The 22,319-nt window shown below is 36.6% G+C and overlaps 1 protein-coding gene across 2 annotated transcripts; it reads left to right on the top strand.

Annotated features, from left to right (window-relative positions):
• The first annotated feature begins 82 nt into the window (after nt 1-82).
• Nucleotides 83-20,748, top strand: Gorab (golgin, RAB6 interacting). Of its 2 annotated transcripts, XM_048357116.1 has the most exons (5): nt 83-309; nt 6,458-6,812; nt 9,114-9,215; nt 11,796-11,936; nt 18,429-20,747. In XM_048357116.1, exons 1-5 carry the CDS (start codon nt 249-251, stop codon nt 18,874-18,876), a joined length of 1,107 nt encoding a protein of 368 aa, XP_048213073.1. In that variant the 5' UTR covers nt 83-248; the 3' UTR covers nt 18,877-20,747. The 2 variants fall into 2 exon arrangements, with proteins under 2 accessions (XP_048213073.1, XP_048213074.1); XM_048357117.1 differs by lacking the exon at nt 83-309 and having other exon boundaries at nt 6,673-6,816; nt 18,429-20,748.
• Nucleotides 20,749-22,319: the final 1,571 nt, after the last annotated feature.

Raw genomic sequence — 22,319 nt, 5'->3', positions numbered from 1 at the left:
CAGAGGCAAGTCACGTGAAATGCATGTCTAACAAGGTTTCCTGTAACAATTTTTCCGGCACTGCGGAGGGCAGCCCCGAAAGAACCGGAGTCTGACCATGGTTGGGGCCTTGTGTCCAGGGACCCGGCGCGCTGATTGGCTGATCGTCTCGCGACCGGGGTAAGGAACCCGGATGTGCCCAGGAGGTCGAGTTGGCAGACGAGGCTCTGGAGCTTTGGGCGCTCGTGGGGTGCGGGAGTCCCGGGTGGATGGCGCAGGGTTGGGCGGGCTTCTCTGAGGAGGAGCTGAGAAGACTGAAACAGAATAAAGGTAACGAGACGTACGTGCAGATTTCGAAGTCGAGTGTGCTGAGGACTAGGGACGGAGCTGCCGCTTTGCGGGAGTAGGGGGCGTGGAAGGGCCCCAGGGTGTGAGCTGGGGGCCGGGGCTGTAAGTGGGTGACCCGGCCCGTGAGGGCTCCGAGGTGGGTGTACTTGGAGCCGCGATGGGAGTGGGGCCCTGGTTTCTCCTTCCGGAAAGAGAGTTCTGGAGCCCCTTCTAGGGATCTGACTTTTTTCCTGTTGCGACTTGGGATGTGAAGTGGGCCTGTTGCCTGGGCATCTCCCACGGGGAGTATGGCTGCATGAATGCTGGTCGCATGATCTGGGTCTGGGTAATGGAAGGAGGGGCATGGCACCTTCAGTATTGGAATTGTCATTCATTGCTTGAGGAGAGTCACTGGAAGAAAAGGGTCACAAGGGTGTGAATAAACACAAAAGTTTTTAGTGCTTTTTGTAGTATGTCTGGAGTAATTGCATTGGCTTCTGATTGCCAGGTGATTTTTGCTCTTCTTGAGAGCTAGAAAACCATATATAATATATACACATACGTGGATACACGTATGTGTATATATTATATATGTATATCTCTTGTATATATGCGTATACATATCATGTACATGTATATCAAGTGTGTATATACACACATACTGTAACTTTTGGATCAGCTAACATCTTGTGCTACTCCTTTGGCTTTATAGAATGATTGTTGAATTAGTTTGTATTTATATTTTTTATTTTGATGGGAAATCCCTAATGCTTCATAAAGGTCTGTATGGTGATCCTGGTAATGAACACCACTTCTGTGAGAAGACTGTACCACTCTTGGTACCATAGCTTAAGAGAAATTTATTTGGGAATAAAATTAAATCTTGCCATGCTCATTGCTACTTTGGGAAAATTGGATGTGGTAAAGTACCTATTTACCATAGATGTGAGAGTAATGGAGGGCTGGAGAGTACATTACTAACAGATTTAATGTCGATTACATAGATTGGTAAAATTTTTTAAATTATATCGTAAATGTTATATTACTAGATGAGGTGAAGTGACTGTCTAGTTGGCTGTCTCTAGATCTTTTGCAATGTGATTCCATCATCCATTCACATATATTAGATACACATGAGTGTAGAAACTCTTGCTTCTGAGCTCACTTCCAAATTCTAGGAATTAGCTTCTGGGTTAGGGATGTCAAGATGAACAAGCTATCCTATAACTTCAAAGAGTTATTGCCTAATGAGACAAACCATTAAATATGATGGTAGATGGTACACAGATGTTGCTACAGAAGTAGGAGGAACTTCATTATGCTGGGAGGGAATTAGATGGGGCTTTGGAATATTCACAGGGGTTATTTTGCTAGTAGTTTGTCAAGGTGAAGATTAATTATATTAATAAATGTTAATATATTATAAACTAATACATTTGCCATGTAGAAGTATATTTTACCTGTGCAAATAGAGGATAGTAAGAACATGAACATCAAGGGCCCAGGTTTAGTAGGGAGATGGTAGTATGGATATTGAATCACTAGTCCACTGCTGTCTTGAGAACAGAAAACATTGTAGCATCTTTGTATACACATAGTCTAACCCAGTGATTGGTCAAAAGATACCAACTGTTTTCATCTTAGGTTTCTTATTTGTAAAACTCCAAGAACTGGATCTTCTCCAACCTCAAAAACACAGTTAAAGAACATAGAAAGATTAGATTGATTGCTGGAAAAATAAGAACAGTATGCTGTAGAAACACCTGAATGTACATTGGGGGACATGGTCAAGACTGTTCTTCAACTATCTTGTTTATAATATTAAAGAGTTGAGAACAAAGCAAAACCATTAACAGAGATGTGGATAAGTAGGCCTGGCATACATAATTTGGTACATATTGATTGTATAGTTAGTAGGTAAAATCAAAAAGTTGTAGATGAATGTCTACTCTGATGCCATTTATTCAAGATTAAAATCATATAAGGCAGGTATGTTCTTTTAGAAACACAGGAAATCTAAAGAATAGCAAAGGAATGAAACATAAATTTCTGTTTGGGAAGCACTGGAATATGTTATGACCTAGGAGAGTTAAATACAAAGAGAATTTCAAAGGCATTGATAATTATGAAGTCAGGTTGAGACAAGTTAAGCTGAAATAACAAATTAAATGTCAACTATTTAAAGTAATGAAGCTTTACTTTTCATTCTGGCCTCTTGCCTGATGTGGGTTTCCAAGTGACCTCACACAGTTACTCCACACCATCTTTTGGTGCTGTCATAGGAGTTCACCCTGGCAGGGGGGAAAAGAACATTGAGAATTAAATGTTTCCCCTAGTAAATGACTTGTGTCATTTCTATCTTTATTTTTTTAAAAATTGAGTGATACGAATTTGGGGACAAAGAGTACATTTCTCTCCTATCTTCAGGAAGATGGGATATGGTTAATCATGTTTTTATTGGTAAAAATTCCTTTAAAAAATAAATTTTCAGATTGGAAGCCTGTGTGATATATACATTCATATATTTCACGTGTGATGTATACATACATATATTTCATGTGTGTTCTATTTCATTATGAAAAACTTGGAGTTTTTCATTCATATATGAAAATATTCTACCTCTAGGTTGATTTGCCATTCTTCCTCTGTCTTATATACTTTCTTGGACTGGCCTCATACTTCAATCCTGCCATATCTCAGCTTCCTTAGTAGCTGGGATTTCAGGTGTGAGCCACAGCATCTGGTTTGTTTCTCAGTCATTCATTCAGTCTATTGGCCATTTTTCTTATTTCCGCACAAATACTCTGTTGCAAAGTTTAATAATATTTTTTATGTTAGTAGTCTGGTACCTTTACACCTTTTCTGATTTTTATTAGCATATATCAGTTGTACAAAGTGAGATCAGTTCACTGTGATGTTTCTATACATACATAGGATGTATCCTGATCAAACTTACCCTATCACTCTCCTTTTTTTATTGTTCCTTCAAAAATAATTTAAATAGGTTTCACTCTGTTTTTATGTTTGCAAATAAACTAACCATATTTATCCTAATTCACCCTCTTCATTTACCTCTTCTCATCCCCACCTCCCCAAACACAGCCTGATTAGCTTTCCTGTTTTGTTTTGTTTTATTGTTCAGTAGTTGTACTAAAGAGGTTCGCCATAGTATTCCCAAAAATATATTTTAATCAAAATAGCCCTCTCTATTGTTTCCTTTTATCCTCTTATGTAATCCTTAAAATAATTTTACCAAATTTCTGGAAAATAGAATTGAAATTTTGGTTAGAACTGCACTGAATGTTTGGATCAGTTTGGAGAGGGACATAGGGAAAAGTTCCCCAATTGGAAGGCTTTGACCTTATTTAATTCAGAACATATATTTGGCTTTTCACTTTTTTGCTTTTTCTCCTTCCCATGGAATATCCAATCTTCAAGTTTTTTTTTAAGTAATAGTGATGATTATTATTAGCAATATGTAGCCTGTTGTCCTTATTTTGGGGTAGGATCATATAATAGTTAAACTATTGAATTGTGAGCAGGAGTATAATGGGTCAGAAAAATTAACATATAAAAGTCTGATTTTTTTAATTGTGAAAAATCAAAGTATCTGGTGACTTTACCTAAATTTGTTAATAACAGCAGTTGAGTAGTATTGATAATGTATTACATAGCCTTCTTATGCTTCTTAGCTTGCCACAGTCTCCTGTGGTATTTGAAGGACCTGGTACAGGTATGTGAAGCAGTATGTTCTGTTTTTAAGTGACCTAATTTATTATTTGGTAGTGAAACAATAGCATTTAAAACAATGGTATTTTTAATCTCTCTTTTGTGGTACTTGGGGATTGAACTCGGGACTTACCTCTCACTAGGCTGACAAGGTATCACTGAGCTGCCTCTCGCACTGTTTTTCACTGGTTATGTTTTTTTAGGATAGCATCTCATTTCCTATGCAGGCCTGCCTGAGCTACAATCTGCCATCTTGTAGTTTCTGAGATCGTAAGTGTGTGCCACCATGCCTCGCTTCCTTTCATGGAAACCTCTGACTTTTCTGGACAAGCAATATAATTCTCTGAATCTTGGTCTCTCACATAGCTACCAGTGTCTGTCTAGCATTTTTTAATCTTATATGTAAGTTCTATTAAAAAGGTAGAAACTCCAATAACTAGACTGGAGAGGGACTATTAATAATTCAGCTAGTGAGTTCACAGGCTCAGGGACATTTTCTGGTGATATGAATATAATCACTAGCCAATAAGTTCCTATTGTAAGATACAGGAGGGTATTCTGTATTTTTGAGTAAGGTTAAGAATAAAAGTTTTTGTCCGTTTGTTAGTCTGCAGTGGTGACCTCTTTTTGAGATAGGAATTTGCTCTATATCATAGAATGGCTTGGAATTTACTGTGTAGGCCATCCTGGCTATGAGCTAATGATCTTTCTGCCTCATCCTCCCATGTTCTGGGATTACATACAAGCTTATGACACCACATCCATATTTACTTTTTTAAAAATAGCATTAAATAAGCAAATGGGGTTTTTATCTCAACATTTCCATATATGTATACAATATATTCCAATTCATCTCACTCCCTTTTCCCTTACCCTTGGTAGTATATCTATCTTTAAAATATTTTCTATACATGTCCAATTCTTACAGTAACTTACGAGTTAAGAAGAACACAATATTCAACTGGTTTGAAAGATGAAGAAACGGGTATAGAATAATTAAATGACTTGCTTGATGTCACAAGCTAATCTGAAGGAAAGCTGCATCTATGGCTAAAGAGGGTTGTTTCTGTTTGTGTGCAGGTATAGGGTTACAGCTGGCTGTTGAGCCATGTCCAGCATTTTGCTGGTTAATTGGAGATAGATTTGCTCACTTTTTGCCAAGGCTGGCACTGAATAGTGATCTTGTGATCTCAGCTTCATGAGTATTTGGAATTACAATTGCGAGCCACCAGTACCCAGCTACTCCAGAGCTTTTAACTCTCATTTGGGAAATTTCATTAAGAGGCCTGTGTTGCTTCAAAGCTCAAATGTAGAAGGCCAGTCCTGGGCCTTGGACTCAGGGCCTGAGCACTGTCCCTGGCTTCTTTTTGCTCAAGGCTAGCACTCTGCCACTTGAGCCACAGCGCCACTTCTGGCCATTTCCTATATATGTGGTGCTGGGTAATCAAACCCAGGGCTTCATGTATATGAGGCAAGCACTCTTGCCACTAGGCCATATTCCCAGCCCCCAAGGCCTATCATTTCTAAAGATTCATAATTTAATTTCCTGGGCATTTTATAGCAATTGCTATTTATAAATCTTATGAAATATGGTATACAAATCAAATTCTTCTATTGCCTGTCCTGAGAGGCCAACATTGGTATTACCAACGCAACAAAGTTTAACAAAGTATTTCTTTTATGCTTTAATTTTTCCCACTTGTTTTATCTTCTTCCATTGCTTTGCTAAAGTCATTACTAAAATTAGTTTGAGTACATTGATTGGATCCTGGCTAGAATTTGGGAAATAGAACCTTTGATAAAACAATTTAAAAGGAGCTAGCATTCCTAGAATAAAGGACTTTGTTCAATCACATATCTTTTGTGCTATCTACCAATGCATGGAGGTAGCGCAATAAACAGTTAAATCCCATTTGAAAACTAACTGCCATTTTCTTTCAGGAAAGTGAGTAGAACCCTAAATCAAATGTAAGGCATCAGAAAACTCTGTTGTCTATCTAGTTTGATCAGTTAATTGTTTTAATAATTACCAAATCAAGTTGAAATGGAAACCTGGGGGATGGAGGCTTAGCTGGTAGAGTGCTAGCCAGTGAGTGAAAGTATTAGGTGCCCAAGTCCCTGTAACAAGCCTAAACAGAAAGAAATGGAAACTGTTTCAGTCCTAATGTCTAACTCACAATAAAAATGGACTTCTTAAAAGGATACCCTAAGAATGTGGTAATATTTGTTAAATATTAATAGCATGATATGTGTGTTGAATATATAGAAAATTAGTTGGTTTGTTCCTGGGTTTTCAAGACAGAATAACACAGAAGGATCTCTAGAATGATTATCAGAGTGTAATGTCAATACTTCATTTTTAGAGAAATTGTATTTGAAATTATGTTTATTTGCTGTTCATGCCAGCATTTCTTTCATATAGATCCATTTGAACCTCAACGTCGTCTCCCTCTAAAGAAAACTCGGCAACAACTTCAACGAGAAAAGGCCCTTCTAGAACAAAGCCGAAAACTTGGACTTCAGGATGGATCTACCTCATTACCTCCAGAGCAATTGCTTTCTGCACCAAAACAGAGGCTTAACAATCAAAATCCTCGTTCTTCCTCTGCACTTCCTAGTCCTTTTACACTCCCCACTCCTGTTGGTAATGGAAAGCCACAAGGTACTGAAAGCCAGCCAAGGGAACCAGGACTTGAGAATACCCATGATGGACACAGAACTCTTGAGGTTCTACCTCCAAAGCCAGATTGCAAATTGGAGGAAAAGAAAGTGGAATTGTTAGTAAGTCTGTAAGACTTTCTGTTTTACCTTTTTCTCCCCACTTAGCTTTAAGGAACTATAGCTTGTTGATTTATTTTACATGTTCTCTAGTTTGTATTAGAGCCTAGAGTTGTGATTAGTAAACTACTGAAAAGAAACTACCATGTAAATAAAAGCCAGGGATTGTTAAGCATTGTATATTTTTCTGTCAGTCTTCAAGGCAGTTTTATAGTGTATGTTTTTTGGGTTTGCTTCACAACTTAGATATCCAGGACACAGAAAAGATATTATCTCCCTAATGCTTAACTTGGTGGTCCTCACACCAATAATCCTAGCAAACATAGTAATCCTCAGGAGGTTGAGTCAAAACAATCAAAATTAAACATCTTCCTAAAGCTGATACACAACTAATAGTTAATAGGGTTAAGATTCATATCTAAGTGTCTATGTACAGAGTCTGCCCTTGTCACTCCTCAGAAGTAGTTCTTCTAGGCCCAGTGCCACTCCAAATAGAACCTGTTACTCAGTTTCCAGGTGAGATTTCATTGGCTCAGAAAAAGGTAATTATAAAGGACACACCTGAAGGTAGAGTCATAGGAAGAAATATAGGAAGGTCAGGGAACAATTATATAATGTAGTTGCAGAACTACATTTCTTTTTGTTCTTTAATGTGTTTGTATTAGAACCTTATGATTCATTTGACCACACTGATGGAAATTGCCATTCTGTAAATTCTTAGAGTAGTATTAGAGAAAGGATAATGTTTCTTTTTGTTTTCTCTTTTATGAGTTTTTGCAAGTATTTTTTCTAATTTCTGATACGGTTCCAACCTCTGTTGACTCATAACATTCTGGACTATGAGTTTAACATATTTTCTGCCCATCCGGAATGTAAAACTAAAAATATATTTTGTCAAGAGATACAAATCTATATGAATTACGAACCCAACATTGAAATGTTGCATACATTTAAGTATATTTTCAGTGTATTTTACCCACAAATGCCTAAGACCAATTGAAGGGGGAATGAGTTTAAATTGAGCTGGATAATTATTTGTTTTCTATTGTATTTTTAGCAACAAGGCTTTTCTATGAAGCCTAGGCTTGCCTTGAACATGATATAAGTGGACAGTTGGTTGGATATAATGAGGAAAACTTTTTCATCAGATGTATGGGAGAAAATTCATAGAAGTATGGGACTTGGTATGACACATGGATCTTGATAAAAAACGAAATTCTGAGGTTATATGCATAGGAAAAGAAAGACGTATCCACCTTATGCTCTAAGATGATAATTTCACTTCTCTGAGAGAGGCAAAGGGTAGACCAGGGAATAATAGAGAAATAAAGAAGAAAGGAAATATTGTATGTGAGTTCACTGATGCAGCATGATAACAAGGACTCAGAGGGAAAAAAATGTTCTAATTGAACTAATGACTAGAATTATGCCAAGTGTCAGTGTTATTATTTCAGAAGGTGTCAAATGGCCTGGAACAAAGGAGCCTGGGGAAGAGATGTCTACAGTGGTAATGAAAAAAGACCACTGCCAACACTAAGGTAGAAAGTTGCAGTAATAGAGACTCTTGGAAGTGGTTACTAGGTTTATGAGTAAAAACCTGAAGTAATGGCTGTAAGAAATGCCAGTGATAGGAATAGTTTTCCTGTTACCTTGTTTAATTTGAGTTGGCATCAACTTGATGACTTTATGGGAAATTTCAATATATTTCCCTCAGAATTGGATAGATTGGAAGACAATATGTGTGTCTACATCTTTGAAGCTTTTCTTTAGCCTAGTTAAATTGGGCTTTAGCTCATAGTGCTTCATTACATTTTAAAATGTTTAAGAGTTAGAAAAAAGTGAACAAATTGAAAGAAATACATGAAATCATTGGACATTGTGTTAAGGATGTTAAGGGGACTTTTCATTAGAGGAAAATACAATATATGACATGATATCAGCTGCAGACCAATTTATTTTGATCTCCATTTTGCCTATAACACATAATTAACTTACACATTTCTTTGTACTTCTAAGAAACTGCTACAGTACTCTGGTTTCCAGTTTGTGGGTTTCTAGATTATATACATATAATGGATTTCAAAGGTCTGATTTATGTAAGCTTTTTCTACTTCAGATCGTCGTCTTTGTTCCTATTAAACAGAATAATGAGCTGCAGATGGGTCTTATAAGAGGACTTTTGAAAGAAAATACATGTAATCTGCTTGGTTAGATTTTATACATAGGAGACAGACTTGTAAGGTATGGGCAGGGTAGTACTGTCTTTCATAAATTAATTTCTGTATCTTTTTTCTCCCTAGGCAAGAAAAATCTCGCTGGGAAGTTCTTCAACAAGAGCAAAGACTAATGGAAGAGAAGAATAAACGTAAGAAAGCTCTTTTGGCTAAAGCTATTGCAGAAAGGTAAGGCACCTAAATCTGGAGAGGTTGTTTCTAAATTGTTCCTTTCATGTTTCAATTCTCTTATCTTATGCCTGTTCTAGTAAACTCTGTTAACATTACTTTCAAGACTAGCTAGGTTATGCTTTAGAAGTAATATAAAAAGTCTAGTTTTAATTATTAAGAGAATTTTTAAGTATAAATCATTATCAAGGAATTTATAAATACAGTTGCAATTGAGATCCAGTATCCATTTTTTCAGTTGTGACCTTATACCCAATCTCAAGGAAAACAGTAAATAGCTATCAGTATAGCCAACAAGAAACCAATTTAAGTTTTAGTTCTAATGTGGAGAAGCCTGTATCATTTGAGATGTCGAGGAATTAAGGTCATTCTACACAAATGACTTAGATTGCTGCCAATCTTAAAGTGTGTCTGATGGGCATGTTTCTCAAATATGCCCCATTAATAAAATATATGTAATATAATTTATGTTCAGTATATATTTAAGTTTTTTTTAATAGATTTGATGGCTACCCAGGGTTGCCATTATAAACTCTATATGAGATGTGAGTTTTCTGATACTACCAAGTGCTATTTTTGTCCCCCTTCTCACTTAGTACATTGTACTAGCCTCCAACAGCAACATTCCCATTTGAGCCATTCTTTCCATACCAACTGCTCTTTTTGTCCTTTTAGTTTGTGGTTTATAATCTCACATGGCTATAGTGCTTGAAAATAATGTCAATTGAATTCAAGCAAGTATTCAATATCATTTTCTTCTTAAAACCATTAGTAAAGTCTGACATAACTATTACTTCTTGAGGCTGGAGTATACAGAGAGACAAAAAAGATGAGAGGAGGAGTAATTCAGAATTTTATCTACTAGAAGTATGTATATATTTGAATTTTTTTTCTCAACCTAGATCTTTCATGAGACATAGGAAATAGAAAAAGAGGAAAATATAAAAGAATAGTGTCTTATTTTTCCCTACAATTGATTGGGTTCTTTTCAAAGGCATTTTAGTAATCTTCAGTTTAGAAGAAGTGAGGAAATAATTTACTGGGGATTTTATGAGATTGATAGGACCAGCAAGGTATAGTGGCACATAACCACAATCCCAGCTCAGGGAGTTATGGTAGGAGGATTGTGAGTTTGAGGCTATCCTGGGCCAGCTACTGAGAGCCGAAAGATTTGCAGGTTCAGTTCAGTTCTGATCTAAGTGCTAATGACTTAATACAGAAGTAGGAGATATAGAAATGTAAGAAAATGCACTATATTTGATTATTAGTAAGTGGATAATGAAGTATTTTAAAGGGTTGTACTAATAAGTGATTTTTGTCTGCAGAAGGGAAAGTAAATGCATACTGCAGTAGACATTGGAGGAATGTTAAGTTGCAGCATAGCAGCATAGTGATTTCATATTTAGGTTTTCTTCTCATGAGTGTATGTGAACTTTTGAAATGTGTAAAATCATGATGAAAGATTTGTTACTGTATTCTTTGTTCTATCTCATAGTGTATATTCTACTTGTATTTTTAAGTGTGTATTTGGAAAAGCAATAAAGAGTAGATGAAGTCAGATGTACTTCTAAATAAAGAAATAAGAAAATGTGTTGGTTTTGAGCCCTATGGATAGTTTTGAGACAGTTTTGAGATAGTTTTTGCCTAGAGAATAAGACTCAAGTAATAAAAAGTATGGGGAAATATAGGGTCTTAGAAAATGAAAGACAGATGGATGTTTGCAGATATCTAAGGTAGCGCTGTTTAATGCAAGTATCTGTTCTTCATGTCACTAAGTATCAGAAATGAAAATAGGATTATCAAGGAGACGTAGTTGAGGGTGGTGATACATGCTTGTAACTAATCCAGCCCTTACAATAGGGGTGGGTATCTAGGAGGATCCAGAGTTCCAGGCCAGTCTGAGCTACTGCATAGCAAGCACAAGGCCAGTCTAATGAACGTGGTGAAACTGACTCAATAAAACAAGGGCTGGAATGTAGTTCAGTGGTAGAGTGCTTGTGCCTACCCTATATAAGGCCCTGGGTTCTGCCCTCAGCACTGTAGAACAGAGGGAGAGAGGGAAACGAGAAGAATTAACACCACTGGTGTCTGGCCTAGGCCTTTTTTTAAAGCCTCCCCCACCCCACCCCCTTGTTTATGAAAATATGGTCTAATAGAAAATTTGGAAAAAGAAGGAAAAGATCCCTCAGTGAAGTCTTAGGGGTATGCCAAAATGTTACCAATATTTTTTTTAATATATGTTCTGATTTTTTTCTAGTCTTTAAAAACTCATGAACTGGGGGCTGGGAATATGGCCTAGTGGCAAAGTGCTTGCCTCATATACATGAAGCCCTGGGTTCGATTCCTCAGCACCACCTATATAGAAGAAAAGCCGGAAGTGGCGCCGTGGCTCAAGAGGTAGAGTGCTAGCCTTGAAGCCAGGGACAGTGCTCAGGCCCTGAGACCATGCCCCAGGACTGGCAACAAAAACAAACAAAAACTCATGAACTGTAATTATATATAATGTCTTACTTTTTCATTTATACTATGTATGAATCTATGTATTTAAGTTTCACCTCCCCCCCCTTCCTGATTTTCTAGATCTAAAAGAACTCAGGCAGAGACCTTGAAACTAAAGCGGATCCAGAAGGAATTACAGGCTTTAGATGACATGGTGTCAGCTGATATTGGAATCCTCAGAAACCGCATTGATCAGGCCAGCCTAGACTACTCATATGCACGGTGAGTTGGGAAAAGTAAACTCTGAACAAGGTCTGGATTAATTAATGTTTGTTGTTTTTTTTAGCGAAGCCAGTAGTCTCGTAATTCTCATAACAATCCCTTAAGTACTTTATTTTTTTCTCTAGGGCCAGTTTGAGTGACTGAATCTGTCCTACCTGTTGACTTTAACTTCCTGTTAAAGCATTTATTTATGTTGTTTATTTACATTTTAGTCTTTCTGGTGAACTTTCATGTATTTAATGTTTGGCACACTTCAGTCTTTCAGCAATGTAAATGTCTGAGTGACTTGCACCAACAATATAATTCTACCACTAAGTCTTGACTCCTTCCATTTTAAAATGTTTGTTTGATATAGTCTTTATTGGAGCTAAACTCTCACTTTAGTTTTCATCAGAGTAAGGCCTAGTTTATTTTTTTAACGCTTATGAATATTTTAAAGAAAATACCACTGTAAGATTTTTGAGGTTTGTTTTCTCTCTCCTTTTGGATTATACTTGGTACAAAATGGTTGATATCATATGTTTCCTTGGATCCAACCACTGGCATTTTCCTAAAGAAAAAAATCATAAGAGTATTTTTAAAATGAACTAGCACATGTAAAAAATTACATTGGCTTTACAAAGAGATAAAAGGGCAAAAAAAGTATTCCAATTTCAGGGTTTTCAAGCCCCTTCAGCATTGCTTTAATCATCCTGGCTTGTCTTTTTCACAAGGGAATGCTGTGTTAATGACTCCATTTTGCATCTTTCTCTGTAACACTAGAAATCAATCAGAACGCCTCATTAGTCCAGGATAAACCACAACATCAGAATGTTTATGTAAAAGTTTAATAAAGCGGAAATGCTTGATGATGGTTTTTAAGTCACTGTTAAGCGTTTAGGAAAGAGGTTTGTGGTTGTCCTTGTGATTTTTGTCCTTGTTTTTTGACCAAATTGATTGCCTTTATTAACTAACAACCTAAATCAAAGTCATCAGTGTCTAATAAATAGATATTCCAGATTCTACTAATAAACTTGTCAAGGCACTAACAAAGATTTTTATTAAGATTAAACTAAACCTTGGTTTTTGATACACTTTATTCTCCAATATGCATTACCTTTGTAGCCTTTCATATAAATAATTCATAGTATCACGTACAGTACTGGGTACCTCAGCTGCAAATATCTGATTTTGTTTTAATTCTGTCATAGTGGAGGCTTGGAAAAGGATGTGTCTTCATATTAGTATTATATAAAAATAATACTCTTACATTATTCTATCTTACAATGCTAGCCTATAGAGAACCATAAAGAAGGGTAAAGGAGAAAATAACCTGTGTTATATAAATATTGTTAATGGAATTTTAGTAAATTTTTGTGTAGTAAAAATATTTTACATGGTATATTTTACATCTTTAATGAGCTAACGATGTCAGTTTTTCATGATACTGCTATTCACATTGCTTTATGTAAACAGATGCTGGGTGAGGCTGGTTTTAAGCACCTAAGCTCATACCAGGCATGGTGGTACATACCTGTGATCCCAGCACTTAGTAGGGGGAACACAGGAGGATTATGAATGCCAGGCTGGCCTGAGTTACAAAGAGGTTTCAAGGCCAACGTGGATTATACAGTGAAATCCTGACTCTGAAGACCAAAACTAAAACAAGCCTGTGCTCTTAGAACATGAACCTGGATTTGGTGTTGTTCCTGCATAAGCTTGAGACAACATTTTCTAAATATGCATTTGTAGTTGCTGAGAAATTACAGATTACTGCTATAAGGATCTGGGGCTGGCTCCGGCAACTGAGGAAGAGCACTCAGCTCACATACAGCAGGCCATGTCCAGCCCCGAACACTGCAAATACTGTTGTTGTCCAGATCTATACTAGAAGATAATACTTGGGAGATTCAGTTTTGATGAGAGATTTCCTTGACTTTTTAAAAATAAAAATAATATCTTAGTTCTATAGTGTCTGATACAGTATTGCCCACAAAAGGTTCTAGACAGCAAATAAGGCAAGTTTTATTGTAAAACTGGTACATGCAGAGCAACCTTAGGATAGTGGCTGCTCTGCCAACTTGAGACAGCGGCTGCTGCTTCTGTTAACAGCTGCGATCCATGCTGCCACTTACAACGCAGTGTGGGAAGAACCCTTACTGGACCAGGAAAAACACTTGTTATCTAGATATAATGGATATACACACATACACATTTTAAATCATTTTATTAATAATTGACAGAAGTAAAAATAAAAGGAGGGCCTGGTCATGTGGGTTAGTGGTAGAGTGTTTGCCTAGCATGCATGAAGCCCTGTGTTCAATTCCTTAGCACCACATAAACAGAAAAAGCCAGAAGTGGCAGCGCTGTGGCTCAAGTAATCGAGTACTAGACTTGAGCAAAAAGAAGCCAGGGACAGTGCTCAGGCCCTGAGTTCAAGCCCCAGGACTGGCAATTAATTAATTAATTTTAAAGAAGATTGTAGAAGGTAACTTTATAAGACTATAAGCACAATAAACTTAACTTAGTTCTAGCAACACAGGAGAGCCAATTCAGTTACATGAAAAATATTGACTGATTAACTCTCCCTGTTTAAATTATTATCAATTGCATGGGAATATCACATTGCCCTTTTTTTAATCCTTACAGGGATTATTTTTACTTATTGAGTCTTGGATTTGATGGAATTCACCTGGATGGGTTTTGCACAAGACACACAGTCTGAGATTTCACTTTTATTGTCAGTGTCACTACCTGTATTCTGGAGAATATGTCTCTGAATTGTGTTATTTCTTAGTAATGACTCAACAGATTACCACAAACTAAGTGCTTGAGGATAAAAGAAACTTCTTCTCTCGTGTTTTTGGAGGCTACACACCCAAAATCAAGGTGTCCTAGGTTTGTTTTCCTTATTCAGAAACCCCAGGAGTCCATGCATTGCCTAATTTACCAATTTCTGGTGTTTCTAAATGTTCTTAACCATAGCCACACTGCTCCCTGCTGTGCCTCCCTGTCACATGGTTTCCTCCTCTTCTGTCTTCAGAGGATACTTGTGATTGCATTTATAGCCCAGTTGGATAACGTAACTCCTCAAAATCCTCAATCACATGATTTTTCTATGAGGTAATTTTTATATAAAGTAATATTCACTACTAGTTCCATAAATTTTGAAGTGAGTGCTGTCTTTGGAAGGCTGTGTTTTAACCTACCACAGCATTAATCTTTTGGTTTCTCTCACAAGAGTAAAAGGCCTTTCTCTGTCAGTTTTCTTTGTGTTGCCAATATGTGTATTAAATGAAAAATAATTCTCAACTCTGCTTAGTGAAAATTAAGAACAGATGATGCCTTTAGACTTTTAAAAATAACTTCTTGAGGTGAAACAAAGCATAAACAATGATAATTTATTTCACTATTGCATCTCTTTACATCATCTCATCCATCTCTGCTTGTTTTAATTTTAAGTATAAATGGGTTATTTTTTGAGTATTGATGAAAACAGTGCTATAATATTCATTAAATCATTCAGTGTTTCTTTAAAATAACAAAACAATTCTATAATTACATTTCCAGTTCAGTATGTCTTGTTCTGTTATGCATAATGCTCTTATTATTCTGCTTCAGAGTATGTCATCACACTCTAATTTGGAATTATACACCAGACCCACAGGCTAATAGTGCAGTTTGTGAAACTAATCAATATTTTAAACATAAATCACTCTGTAGGAGAATACATATGCATGTTTCTGACCGGAAGGACTTTAATAAACAAAATATAAAATCTTTAATGATTTATCTAGGGTGAAAGATCAACAGAAAAACTGTTTGCAGACAAACAGCTTTTGCAAATGTTAATTTGCAATTAACTAATGAGACCTATTTGCAACTGCTAATTTCAATTTGGTATTCATGAAACTAAATTTCTAGTAACGTACTTTGAGGGAGACCACAAACTTGCAGAAAAGGGAACTTGGGACGAAAAGGGTAAGATATTCAAACGCACGCACATGCTCACACACACACACACAAAACACATTGAACTCTGTAGGTATTCAACCAATAGAGCTTGTTCTCCTTATGCTTACTATGGGACAGTTAAAAAATGAACAAAAAGAAAATAATTCTTAAATGAGTACTATATTAAAGAATAACCATTTTCAAATATGAACACCAGATTCCTAAATTCTATAATCCTAATTTTAGATACATGTTTCCTAATAATGCTTTGAAAGGCTACTCTAAAAGGAGAATTCTTTCTCTATAGACTAGATGTCTGGCCTATTGATACTATTCAGTCCTAAACTACTCCTAAGATGATAATCTTACCATCATTATATTTTATAGATAAACCAACAAAACTCAGCTAAAATAAATCACTGTACTGAATAGTCTTTATATGCTTCTACTTCCACCTCTTCCAGAGGAATCTGGCTATGTTTTTCAGGTGTGGCCATAGGTCACTCCTGATTTAGAACAAAGGTGGTTTTGACCCTAGGTCACACCTGATTAGAACAAAGGTGGGCAATTCACTCATAAGACATTTCATCCATAGGCTAAAAAGTAGCTTCCAGTCACCAACACTGAGTTATCGTTGAACTAAGATGAGGCAGGCTAATCTAGGTACTCTTTAGCATAAAAATGGATCACTGGCAGAGTGGAGTGGATTTGTTGTAGAGCCTCTAACTGTATCCATATTAAGCTGTGAAGTTGACAGGAAAGTTCAAGTAAGAGAAAAGGAATGGCTTCTAAGTATTGATGAAACTAGCCTGATTCTGATGACTTGCCTGTGAAATTGCCTCTGTGTTCTATGATAAAGTTAATTTTGATTGGATAGCTGTTCTTTGTATCCAAAGACCAAAGCAGGTGTCCACAGGAAATGACAGGAAACTTTTGAGCTCCAGGTTCTCTAAAGTCAAAACCTTTTATGATTTGCACCATATTTCCTTCCAAGACAGTGTCTTACATTAGGAGCTAGAACTTTACTATAAAATACTAAAAACTACTCACTTCCTGGGGTTTAAAGGGCAATGATAAGAGAGAGCCAACATGGTCTCCACAACTAATTAAATTGAGAATTAGTTGGCAAAGAGAAATCAGTCTCTTTTCTTGAAAAGAGGAAGAAACTTCAGTGTTGTAAAAAATAACACATGATGTAGGAAAAACAAAAATAATGGATGCAGATATGGTAACTTTTCTTTTTATACATAACCTAATGCAAAAGAAGGGGAGATTGCACTCCATTACAACTGTCCTGTTGCAACAAGACTGTCAGAAGAATAAGCTGAATGTAGCAGTGGTGCATACCTGTCATTCATGTTACAACAGGAGGCATAAAATAGGCAGATTGTCATTCAAATTCACAACTGGGTAAAAAGTGTACCCGAGCAAAACAGTAAAACCCATTTCACAATAACCAGTGCAGAAAAGGGTTGGAGATATGTCTCTGAGGTGGAGTATTTGCATACCAAACACAAGACCCTGAGTTCAAATTTGACCACCAAAAAATAAGATTGAACCCAGGGACTCATGCCTGCTAAGTAAGCTTTCTGCCACAGAGCTATATTCTCAGCCTATAAAATTTCCTAATAAAAGTGTGACATGTATCTGTTGCTGCCAACTGTAGAGTAACAAAAACTTAACCCAGGGATTTCTTTCATTTTCAGCTGAGAGTAATTTTGTGCAAGAGATGTTTGGCAATGTCTGGAGACATTTGGGGTTGTCATGGTTAGAATGTTGTACTAGCAGCTAGTGGGCAGAAGCTAGTGACATCACAGGATCCTACAAGGGAACTGGGCAGAACAAAAAAATCACATGCCCAAGTTGTTAGCAATGAGAAAAATCCTGCTTAAACTTATACTGACATTTTCTATTCCACTTGATGTTCACATCTTTCCCTCACCTATTGTCATTTTGTTTTGTGTGTTCTGTCCTATTTAAGTTCACCACCCAACTATCCTCCATATCCTTCTTCAAAATGTTTCTTACTTTTCTAATCTACTAATTAGGAGATACAAGTTTTCTGTTTGCTCCATCTCTTGTTTTATCACTCATAAATGTAACCAGTTGGATTTCAGCTAGCCCATGCTAGCTCATGAGAGCAAATCTTACCTATTTCTCCAATTCTGCATTTAGTGATGTCACACTGGTAGCTTGAAACTGGCCAGAAAGATAATATTTATACTATGGAAGCTTCACAAAGCTACCAGTGAGTTCTCTACCTTCCACCCTTATCCCAGCGCCAGCATACCACTGAATTAAAATTAGCCTGTTTTCTCAAACACAGCTTTGGAGAGGACTGAGTGCAAAAGAATGTTGTAGAAGATTAATCCAAATAGGAAGTTGTGAAAGTTCCAGCATCCATAACTTAGTTCATCAAGTGTGTAGATAAGTGTTTGTATCCACATTGCATTGTACATTTCTTTCCCCATTTTGGAGTTTATTATTTCTGCACTGTCTTTCAAATATCTTCTTCAATGGAAAACTAATGGGCCAATCTTTGTCCCTGTCCTGATGTAGAAAGCGGTTTGACAGGGCTGAAGCTGAGTACGTTACCGCGAAGCTAGATCTACAGCGCAAGACTGAGATAAAAGAACAACTCACAGAACACCTTTGTACAATCATACAGCAAAATGAGCTCAGGAAGGCCAAAAAATTGGAGGAGTTGATGCAGCAACTGGATGTACAAGCTGATGAGGAGACTTTGGAACTGGAGGTGGAGGTGGAAAGATTGCTTCAAGAACAGGAAGCAGAAGCAAGGAAACAAGTGGTTTCCATGGAGAAGCCATGTCCATCTGCTGAGGAGAGAATGACATTAGAATTAGCTAAAGAGAACAGTAATCCTCATGAACAAGCTGCTTCCCCAAAGGTAGACAAACAATATGACAGTGCCAATAGCATCCCTCATCTCAGTCCAGAAGGTCCAAACCAGGGAGTTAATAACATTTCAGCTGCTCTGGCCTCATGAAGTGCCAGTGTTCTTTTCAATTAATGTGATATTACTTTGATTGTATCTTCTTTGGTAGAGTATGTATATTCTCGCCCCTCATAAAAGCCTCCTTAAAACTGTTATGTTTGACTCTTCTAAAGTCCCAAATGATGATAGTTTTATAATGAGGGGCATATTTCACGTTAATTTTGGTTCAGTCTTTTTCAGTGTTTCTTTAATTTACTAAGTTAAAATGAATGACTTAAAAGGAAGGAAGAGTTTTAAAAGGAAGGAAGAGTTTGAAACTTTGGGTTTGAGCCCCAGCATTCTAAGAATCAAAAACAAGATAGGAAAAAAACTACATAGCTAGAGTGTTTCTCTACCATATATATACACACACACATAAGAATGATACTCAGTCGCCAATCAAACTCATTTGTCTTGTGGGAAAAACATTGAGAATGCTACTTGATGTGATTATTAAACAGACACAGAAATTACTATGTGAAAGACTGGAAGAGAACAACAAAAGTAGTAGATCGAATTATCTACATCTTACTAGAGCTGCCAACATGGCTTGGAATTATAGTTTATGTAAATAACCAGACAAGCTAACTTTTGCCTGTAATTTTCCTTTAAGTGGTTTTAGTTATAATTTGAATGTTAGCTGACATATATACATATATAAGTGTACTATATGTGCATAGTTTTAATGTAATCCATTTTCTTCAGTCAATAAGTTCAATAAGTTAAAATTAGACAACAGTATTTCTAAAGTGAAGGTTAAAAACATATGGAAAATCTCACTGTTACTTTTGATTATCCAAACAATGTCTTTTTCTAATGTTATCTGTTGGGCATTAATTATCCTATCACAAAGCATTTAAATTGTTAAAAATGTTGATTTTTTTTTACTTTAATAGTTTGTTATTACCAGTTATTGATACTTGCTCACTACACCATGTTATGTGAATGTATATATAAGATTTATAGTTTTGTCTAAAATGTGTCAGTGTTACCTTAAATTATGATCTATTTATCAGAAATTCAAAAAAAGCAAATATACTTTTAAGTCTTGAAAAAAAGTTGTAGAAAAGTTATGGGTATCCTGTTTTTAAGTGAGTTTGTTTGGGACTATTATCTTCTGATAATGTGGATGAGCTTTGTACTTTTATATAATTTGATTTGAAAATGATTTTTTCATTACTGACTTGTCTAAAGAGAAACATATAGACAATTCTGTTTTTATTTATGAATAACATATATACAAATTGCATATAAACTGTAAGCTTCATTACCTAAGACATACTTATTTTTCTAAGCAGTAAACAAGTCTGATGTAGTTATAGTGTGGTGTCTGTTTTACTATTAAAAAAAACAAATATCAAGCAATTTAATATGTATTCTTAAGCAGCATGTATCACCAGTGAATCTTTTATTTCCTTGTGGTAGGTAAAACAGTTTCCTCACTTCACTATGAGCCTCTGTTAAAGAAAAGTAATTAAGAAATGAAGCCTTACAATATTCCTCAAATATAAATGCATGTGATCTCAAATCTTGTTGTAAGTACTTGTAAACTATATGGAGAGTTAAAATCGCAAACAAAATTGGTTAGATGAGAACTCAAGAGATAGTCTGACTAGGCCATCTCATTTTAAGTTGTTGTTACCCTTTTGGTTGGGGCTTGAACTCAGGTCCTGGGCACTGTCCCTGTGCTTTTTTGCTCAAGGCTAGAGCTCTGCCACTTGGAGCCACAGCACCACATTTGAGGCCATCTCATTTTATAGTGAGAAAATTGAAAGCCAGAAATTTTGGTAGGAGCTTGTTATCCAAGTAGCTTTTTATTCCCTCCCTCCTCCCCTCCATCCCTTGCTTTTCCCTTGTTTTCTTTCTTTTCTGTTTTTTCCTCTCTTCTCTTCTCTCTCCCACCTTCTTCTCTGCCTCCCCCCTTTCTCCAAGGGCTTGAACTCAGGGCCTGGCACTCCCTGAGCTTTTTTGTTAAGGCTAATGTTCTACCACTTAAGACACAACCCCCCTTTCAGCTTTTTGGTGGTTTATTGGAAGTAAAAATCTCATGGACTTTCCTGCTTGGGCTGTCTTTGAACCATGATCCTCAGATCTCAGCTTCTTGAGTAGCCAAGATTATAAGTATAAACTACCAACAACTGCTTTAAAAAAAACAAGGTCTCACTGTGTAACTAGCTGGCCTAGAACTCACAGTCCTTTGACTTCATTTTCCCAAATGCACCATGACACTCAGCACAGCTGTATGCTCCTGCTGTATTGCCTGCATATCTCAGGCTGTGAAGTTTGCTGTTTATAACATATTCAAGCATTGTGTGTGTGTGTGTGTGTGTGTGTGTGTGTGTGTCTAAAATGCTTTCAAATATGGCTATAAAAAGTCCACTGAACCATTATTTTGAAAAAAACATCTCGCCTTTTCTAGGGTGGTATCTTGAGTGCTCAGGTGATGATATAAGTGACAAAATTATATTGCCTCAATTTCATACCAAGGCAGCTGTAGCCCATGTGTGCGAGGAGCAAGACCAATGAATGAGATACGGGGACTCAGCGATATGAGGACCATATGCAGTGACTTCCAGGATAACTCTGATATTCTTTTAAAAGAAGATACGTCTGAAAGGCTTTAATATATAAACTCACAAATACTCAATAGTTACTTCTTTCTGGGAAGGAAATTGTTAGTTTAAAATTACAGCTATTTGTTGCTTTGTTGGTTTTATTTAAAAGATAGTCTTTACTAATTTATAATTTTCACATATTAAAGCATACTTACTTTTGGTACATTTGGATTCTTGAATTTAAAGGTTCTTGATTCCTTGTGACTTTCTTTAAGCTGGAGCTATTTCTCATTGCATCAAAAATGGTGAGCTATTCCCTACACTGGTTCAGAATGTTGAACTTTGCATAATTCTGCAGGTGGTAAATCTGTGTGCTCACTAAAAAGCACAGCTGGTTTCCACGTCTGATAAAAATCTCCAATTGGAATTCCTAGAGCATATTTCACTACTAGATTGGCATTTGAATTGTAGAGTAAAAACTCAGCTATAAACCTCTCTCCTTTGTTTGGATTTAGCAATGTAGTATTCTCAAGGAGCTTATCTAACTATTCAGCCACTTCCTCTTTCATGACATTGGCACAAAACGGACCCAAGTTATTCTGACCCAGACCATTCCCAGTGACCTTTAAAAATGATGTTGGGGGTTTTGTATTTCTAAGGAGCCAAGTCAGCATTTTAAATGGCTCTGATAGATATAACTCAGTCTGCTAGACAAGACCTGGGGCCACTCTGGCCCAGGGTAATTATACTTCTTCTCAACAGAGATCTACCCCAGGCCTGACTTGAACTACTCTCTGGAGGAATGAAGCAGAGCACTATTCTCCACTCTGCCTTTACTTTCATGTTAGGCTACTTTTGCAAGCTCCTAATCCCAAACAGCTGTGGTGAAAATGCCATGTC

Source organism: Perognathus longimembris, chromosome 11 (assembly GCF_023159225.1).
Source record: "Perognathus longimembris pacificus isolate PPM17 chromosome 11, ASM2315922v1, whole genome shotgun sequence".
Lineage (NCBI taxonomy): Eukaryota > Metazoa > Chordata > Mammalia > Rodentia > Heteromyidae > Perognathus > Perognathus longimembris.
This window is presented reverse-complemented; position numbering and strand designations above follow the sequence as displayed.

Excerpts from the sequence above, each read along its gene's own strand:
- Gorab (XM_048357116.1), top strand. The coding sequence starts at position 249 with ATGGCGCAGGGTTGGGCGGGCTTCTCTGAGGAGGAGCTGAGAAGACTG. Across the intron at positions 6,813-9,113 it reads GAGGAAAAGAAAGTGGAATT|GCAAGAAAAATCTCGCTGGG; the intron begins GTTAGTAAGTCT and ends TTTTCTCCCTAG. Across the intron at positions 9,216-11,795 it reads GCTAAAGCTATTGCAGAAAG|ATCTAAAAGAACTCAGGCAG; the intron begins GTAAGGCACCTA and ends CTGATTTTCTAG.